The sequence below is a fragment of the Lepisma saccharinum genome, chromosome 10 (assembly GCF_977018435.1).
Source record: "Lepisma saccharinum chromosome 10, izLepSacc3.1, whole genome shotgun sequence".
NCBI lineage: Eukaryota > Metazoa > Arthropoda > Insecta > Zygentoma > Lepismatidae > Lepisma > Lepisma saccharinum.
In genome coordinates, this window is record NC_139238.1 from 63709131 (window position 1) to 63716127 (window position 6997).

Here is a 6997-nt window from a genome sequence, read left to right on the forward strand (position 1 = left end):
GTTAGCCGCAATACGTGCAATGTTTCCACATTATGTGAAACGTCAGCTAACCGGAGACGCACTTTCCAACCTGGACACGATGTCAATGATTCTTTGCGATTTGGACGCGCTAGAGCAAGAGAAACGAGCATCCTGGGAAAACAAAAATCACAGAAGAAAGTATGGACATTTTGATGAAGGAAGGCAAGAGGGATTCCCGAAAGTAAACTTGGCAACAAACTATAGTCGGAGACAGAACTCGGGGAGGAACCATAGAGAAGCTTATCTACAGCGAGGCCAGTACAGCAATCACCGCCCACAACAACAACACTTCAGAGACGATAGGGATGGAGAAAACGCGAGATGGCAACACTGCCGGGGTCAAAACAACCCGAGACAAGTTGAGAGGAATCGTGCTGTGAATGCGGTTAGAACAGTCGTGTCCCCACAGACTGGTGCTAATTTACCCGACTGGAATAGACCGTCTACTAGCCGTAACTTGGACCCACTCTCCCCGGATTACCAACCCGGACGAAGTAGAATGAGGCAAGAACAGCAATCTCTGGAGCAGACACCCGATATTCGAGGCCCGACGGGAGACTAGCAGACTCCTGCGACAGTCCGGCTCAGGTCAAAGGAGACACTGAAGAAAATATCGCACTAGAGCCACCCGATTATAAAGTATACAATAGGAAAATTAGAGATTATTTTTTATATTAAGAGGCAAAAAATGTAGACATTTCTTATAATTAATGGAAGAGGTATACAAACATATGTGTGAGATGGAACAAATTGCAAACCAAATATTTACTTATATCTTATTTAGCTTATTATTCAGTATTCACTTATTATGTATAAAACTACAGGGTGTATCCAAAGTTAGTATGTAAGTGGTAATATATGTTGAGATTTCAATGTTAAAATGTACTTTGTATTGTATTCTTGTATACTTTATTATATTCGTTTATATTTTTATAATTATAGTACAATTGCAGGAAGTATAACTTCATTCTAATGTTGGGTTGAAAGTTATACGGTCCAGGGTTCGAGTCCCTATTCAGACGCCTAAGTGCGCAACCACTAACAAATATCATTAATATGTGGTATGATTTTTTTCCTGTCACTCGCAAGTTCGCTCTGAAAAAATTCATAATTAAAAGGAGGGGAATGTTATAACGGTCAAATATTAAGTAACAGGTAATTAATCTAATTGCCCGTTATTTAGAATTAATTACGATTGGTAATATTAAAATCCGTCGCGAATACAGGTGTCTAGCGACTGTCTTAGCCAACACTAACTTGCTCAACCACCGTTTTTCGCCCGAATTCGGATTTACATGCATTCTTATGGGGAATAGCAGGAAAAGAGCAACTTCTAAACCAATGGACCGAATTGGATGAGATATTAACCAGCGGAAGACCACATCATGAAAGTACTGATTCCAAGATTTGAGCCTAATCAGAACAGAACTACGGGAGTTATGAATTATTAAAGATTCATAGCTGGATTCAATGGGAGACGGTATCCTGGTGAGTTGGCCCTTACTGAACGTGTCGAATACAATAGCCGAGGATTTAGCCTAATCTCTGCACGAGGGGCTGCTACCAGAGGTTAAGGACCGGAGTGAGCGTTGACCAGGATAGGAGGACAACGGCCAAAGCACCAGAAACAATAAATGAATACCTAAACACTGAGGCTAGGGCGTCACTTCGTTCAAATCTGGAATAAAAGGGATGATTCGGAATAGCGAAAAAACAGTTTGCCTAGAATCGCCACCGGAGTGTGAGCTACGTGCGACCTAGCTCAGAGTCGCGATCGGATCCGAGGTCTGGATTTGTTTTCTCCTCGAGTGAGTGTTTTAGAGCCATGTAGTAGAGCAGAGTAGACCCAGGGGGGGGGGGTCGTTTCCCCCTCGCCGTCAACGCATTCGTGCACATACGTGTGGTAGGTGAGAATAACGCCAGACACGTCCACCTGTGTCAATCGTCCGAAACAACGTCCTAAGTTAGCCGAAGTTAATAACCTTTAATAGCCATGTGAGTCCATGTGAAACCGTGAAGGACTGACCTACTACTGCGCTAGTTGTCGTATGGAGTCGACAGTGTACGTGTACCGTCATGGACGTCCCTGTGAAGTGAACGAGTGAAGCCAGGATCCGATGATGCCATACGGAACTGCCGGGATATCCATTTTCACCAACCAGGATAACCGCGAAGTACAACAATGGAGTGCAGATGTCTTCCAAAACTGTAGGACCACTTTCACCCTACCCAGGTCAGAGGGAATGCAGTGAAGGTAAGATCCAACCATGTGCGTGTGTGAGAGAGATGACGCCAATCTACCGCGAATCTGCGTAAATCAAATCATTTCATAACTTAAATCAGTGCTAGGACATAACTAGGCATCGGTATTCCGGCGGACAATCAATGTTGTAAGGATATGTTCACTTCTGTAATTTTTTAAGAGTAATGCATTCATCAAATATGCCAAAAATTAATCCTTAGAAAATATTGACAGCTTCATTTATGTTATGGGTGCTATTTATTAACATCCAATATGTTTGTGATACATAACTGTAGAGTTTTGAATAGTCGGCTTTCTTAAAGTTGTAGGTGAAAAAGTTTTGTTTTGATTTACTTGATTTTATGGAAAGACATTTGACCTCAGTTATAATTGAGGGGTGATGGGTGTACTCCAGTAAGTTGAGGGTGCAGCTGTCTGCTTATATCTATATTACTAATATTTATTAATATTAGGTCTAGTAAGCTATTGTTTACATTTAGAATATTGTTTATGTTCCTAAGAGCATGGTATGACATAAAAAGTTGTTGATTGAGACACACTGGCGTAAGACTTAATACATCAGCATCTACACTTGTAATCTCTGGTAAATTAAAGTCACCAAAGAATAGTATTATATCTCCTGGTTTAGTATGGGTTTCAATAAGGTCGTAAAATTTGTCACATAATGCCTTAGTTGATTTGGGGGGAGGGAGTACACAACACCAATATACCAGGTGTGCCAGTTAATAATTCTTCATTTCGTCGCTGGATGGCGCTGGAAGCAAGGGTTGGTGCACAGTCTCAACTGTTATTCAGTGTGTTGCCAGGACCGTACCTGTCAAAATGCCGTGGGTGTGCAACAAAGTGTGAGTGATCGTGATATTGGGTTTGTGTTGGAACCATGTTCAACTTCAAACCAAATAAGGAGCGTGTGTGGCACGTCCTGCTTTTCTTGTTCAATCAAAAGAAAGACGCGAGTGAAAGCCATGGTATCCTTGTGGAAACGTATGGTGACAATGTCCTAATGCACGATGCGTGTGTGCGTTGGTTTCGACGATTCAAAAGTGGTGATTTCGACTTGAAAGATAAAGATCGCCTGGGCCAGCAAGCACTGTTGGATGAAAACAATACGCAAATGCAACAAAAACTGGCAGAGAAGTTAAATGTTGCTCGCCAAACCATATCTGGTCGTCTTCGTGCCATGGGAAAGATCCAGAAGGCAGGAAAATGGGTCTCACATCATCTGAACGACAGACAAATAGAAAAGCAAAAAATGGTGTGTGAAGTGTTCCTTTTTCGGCATGAAAGAAACTCTTTCTTGAATCGGATAGTGACTGGCAATAAAAAATGGATCCACTTCGAGATCCCAAAATGCAAAAAGTCATGGGTTGACTCAGGACAACCTTCAATATCGACCGCAAAACCGAATCGATTCGGAAGGAAGACAATGCTGTGCATTTGGTGGGATGAGAAGGGTGTGGTGTACCATGAGCTTCTGAAACCAGGTGAAACAGTGAATGCTGTTCACTACCATCAACAAATCATCAATTTAAACCATGTATTGATCAAAAAGCACCCTGATTGTGTGACAAGACAGGGAAAAGTGATTTTGCAGCACAACAACACCTCATCACACACAGCGAAAGGTGTCAGAGACACCATTTCTGCACTTGGCTGGGAATTCTTGCCCCACCCGCCATACTCACCAGACTTAGCCCCTTCGGACTACCACTTGTTTCCATTGATGTCTCACTCACTCTCCCAGCAACACTTCAACAATTACAAAGATGTCGAACAATGGCTTGCTGACTGGATCACCTTAAAATGTGAACGATTTTTCTGGAAGGGCATCCAGAATTTGATGGACAGATGGGTACAATGTATAGCTAGCGATGGTGTATACTTTGAATAAAGCATTTGCTACCTTTCTCCCCAGATACACTTGTTTTCTTTCGGATCAATTAAGAATTATTAACCATCACACCTAGTAGAGAGGAAATTTCTTGTTAAGCAGGACTTTAAGTAAGTTAGAGTCAGACATCGGTTCTCCTACCAAAAAGGATGAATGGTCGTTTTTTACAGCCACAAGTGCACCACCTCCACTCAGTTTTCTTACTTTTGAGACCATGCAGACCAGTGGCGAACTGTCATCTGAGTCCATACGTGTATATCTCAGCCTAATATTCAGAAGAAGAGCTATCACTCCTCTCAATTACTCACACCCACTTTTGAATACTTAGATGGTAATTGTATTTTGAATTCCAGTATTCCAAGGTTAAAAGGAACAATGTGATTTTCGATAGTAGACGAGGGTATCTTTGTTGTTCACTGACTGTTTCAACAGAAAAATTTATTTCTTGATTATCTGCTTCATTTAAAACATAGTCTGATTTGATTGTTTTAATTCCTTGATGATACACTACAAGCATACACTACAATATATCATTCTGAATCTCGGACAGTGTTTCTCTGAAAACTACGTTTTGGTCTTTGGAAATTTTAATGGTATTAAGGAAGGGGCAGTCTCTAATATTTTTTTTATATCGAAAATAATTTAAGTAACAACTGAAATATTAAAAAGAAAATTTTCCCTTTGTTACTTCACATGTCTCCGTACATGAAATAGTGTCACATCTGATATAAAGTTTTCACAAGTACCATTGTACTCCCTATTTTAGGGAACATTTCTGTCATCAAAAGACTGTTTGCTCCTTCCCTTTCACTTTATCAAGGGACATTGTAAATTTTCAACCCTGGTTTTACTGTCAGTTGTTTTGCTCTCGTCTTTTCCTCCAGCAAACTCATGAACTAAAGAGGATTGTCACTTGCTTCTTCTCCTGCTTTCCTATCGCACATGCCTGGGTTTTCTGTTTAGCTGCATTATGATCTCAAATGTGTCAAAGAATCTGAAACTTTCGGTGGTTTTGTAGGTGTGAGTTGGAAAGACACTCACCTTACATGAAATACATGCTTAATGAACAAATACAAATAACTGGTTACATATACACATTCCCTATCGTAGAGACGAAAAGCGATATTAATGCACAGGGCCTCCCCGATGGCGCAGTGGTAGCGTTGTCGCCTTGGAAACAAGGGGTCCCGGGTTCGATACCCGGTGGAGGCACAAGTGGTTCGGATCCCACTTTAAATTGTAGGTCCAGTCCCGATTAGCCTTACTGTGCATAAAGTGGACTTAAAACACCAAATCAATCAATCATATTAATGCACAAAAACAATGACGTCTTGCTGATCACATGAAGATAGTGTTGTCAAAACCTTTTTGGCAATTATAGTTCACAAAAATTGTCTTGTACACCATATCGGATCCAAAGACATGATGAAGCCAACAACATGCTTCATTTATCTATACACATTAATTCTTAACATATTTATGCTGGACAAAGATGAAGGCAATGAGCTTTTGACCGCACTGCACATTTTGGCAATGCAGAGGCAATGTAAGCAACTGATTGCATCATTCACTCTCCTGTTGCTTGCAAAGAATTGAAAACTCGATGACAGCATCAAAGGGTTTGTGGATCAGATTTGTACGATAGTTTCTAATTTCTAATGGGAGAGAAAAAATCTCATTTTTCAATGATATGTGAGTTGCAACACTATATGATGAGAGAGAGGAATGCCTGGAGATAGTTGCTCAAAAAAATTGTGTGGAAAGAGAATCCTTGCAAAACCCACTGAATGTAGCCTTTGGGCCACAGTCGAAGTATGGAAGTGAAGTATGGAAGCAGAGGGAAGTGGCACAGGAATATTTTACGTATATTTTCAAGGAGATGACACTCAATGATTAGGATATTAAAATTTCATTGGTTAATAGCTTTATTTGATTGTGCATGTGCGACTGTGCAAGTAAGCAGAAATTTTCCATTGCTAGTCCACATGTGCAACTTACTTACTTACTTACTTAGTCGATCCTCTTCTACCTTGCGGTGTTGAGGTTTCTCAGAGGGTCTTCCATCGGATTCTGTCTCGGGCCAACTCCTTTGCTCTCCTCCACTCTCCTCCTCTAGCCTCTACAGCTGCCTTCACATCTTCTTCCCATGTTCTTCTGGGTTTCCCGCGTGGTCTTGCTCCTTGCATCTTTGCATTCAAGGCTTGTTTAGCTATTCTGGAGTCTTCCATTCTTTGTATGTGCCCAAACCATCGTAACTGGTTCTGTTCGATTCTCTCAAGCACTGGTAATACGCCCAGGCTAGCTCTAATGGTCTGATTCCTAATTTTGTCTCTTCTTGTTTTCCCTTCTATTTTGCGGAGAAATCTCATTTCTGAAGCCTGTATTTTACTCCTATGTTTATTTGTCAATGTCCAGGTTTCACTACCATAAAGTAATGTAGGTAAATATATCAATTTATACACACGGATTTTCGTATTTTTGGTCACTAATGGATTATTTAGGAAATTTCTCTTTAGCGCATTAAAGAGTCTCCCTGAGGCTTGGGATCGAGCTATAATTTCACCATCTATTCTACCATCTTGCTGCACTATAACCCCGAGGTATTTAAAATCTGTAGTCTGTTCTAATGTCGTTCCATTATTCAAAGCAATCTGATGTATATTTGGCTGTCGTGCCATCATCATGGTCTGAGTCTTTTTATCATTTATCTTCATGCCCCTCTTTTTTAACTCTTTTTCCCAAATTCTCACGTTCTTTTGTAAATTTCTTTCGGAATCTCCCAATATTAGTATGTCATCGGCGAAGGCACAATGGTTTAAATA

General features: G+C 40.7%; 1 protein-coding gene across 1 annotated transcript; it reads right to left on the bottom strand.

Annotated features, from left to right (window-relative positions):
- Nucleotides 1-6223: 6223 nt before the first annotated feature.
- On the bottom strand, nt 6224-6544 carry LOC145994131 (uncharacterized). The gene has a single exon (XM_083130221.1). It carries the CDS (start codon nt 6542-6544, stop codon nt 6224-6226), a length of 321 nt encoding a protein of 106 aa, XP_082986347.1.
- Nucleotides 6545-6997: the final 453 nt, after the last annotated feature.

Excerpts from the sequence above, each read along its gene's own strand:
- LOC145994131 (XM_083130221.1), bottom strand. The coding sequence starts at position 6,544 with ATGAGATTTCTCCGCAAAATAGAAGGGAAAACAAGAAGAGACAAAATT.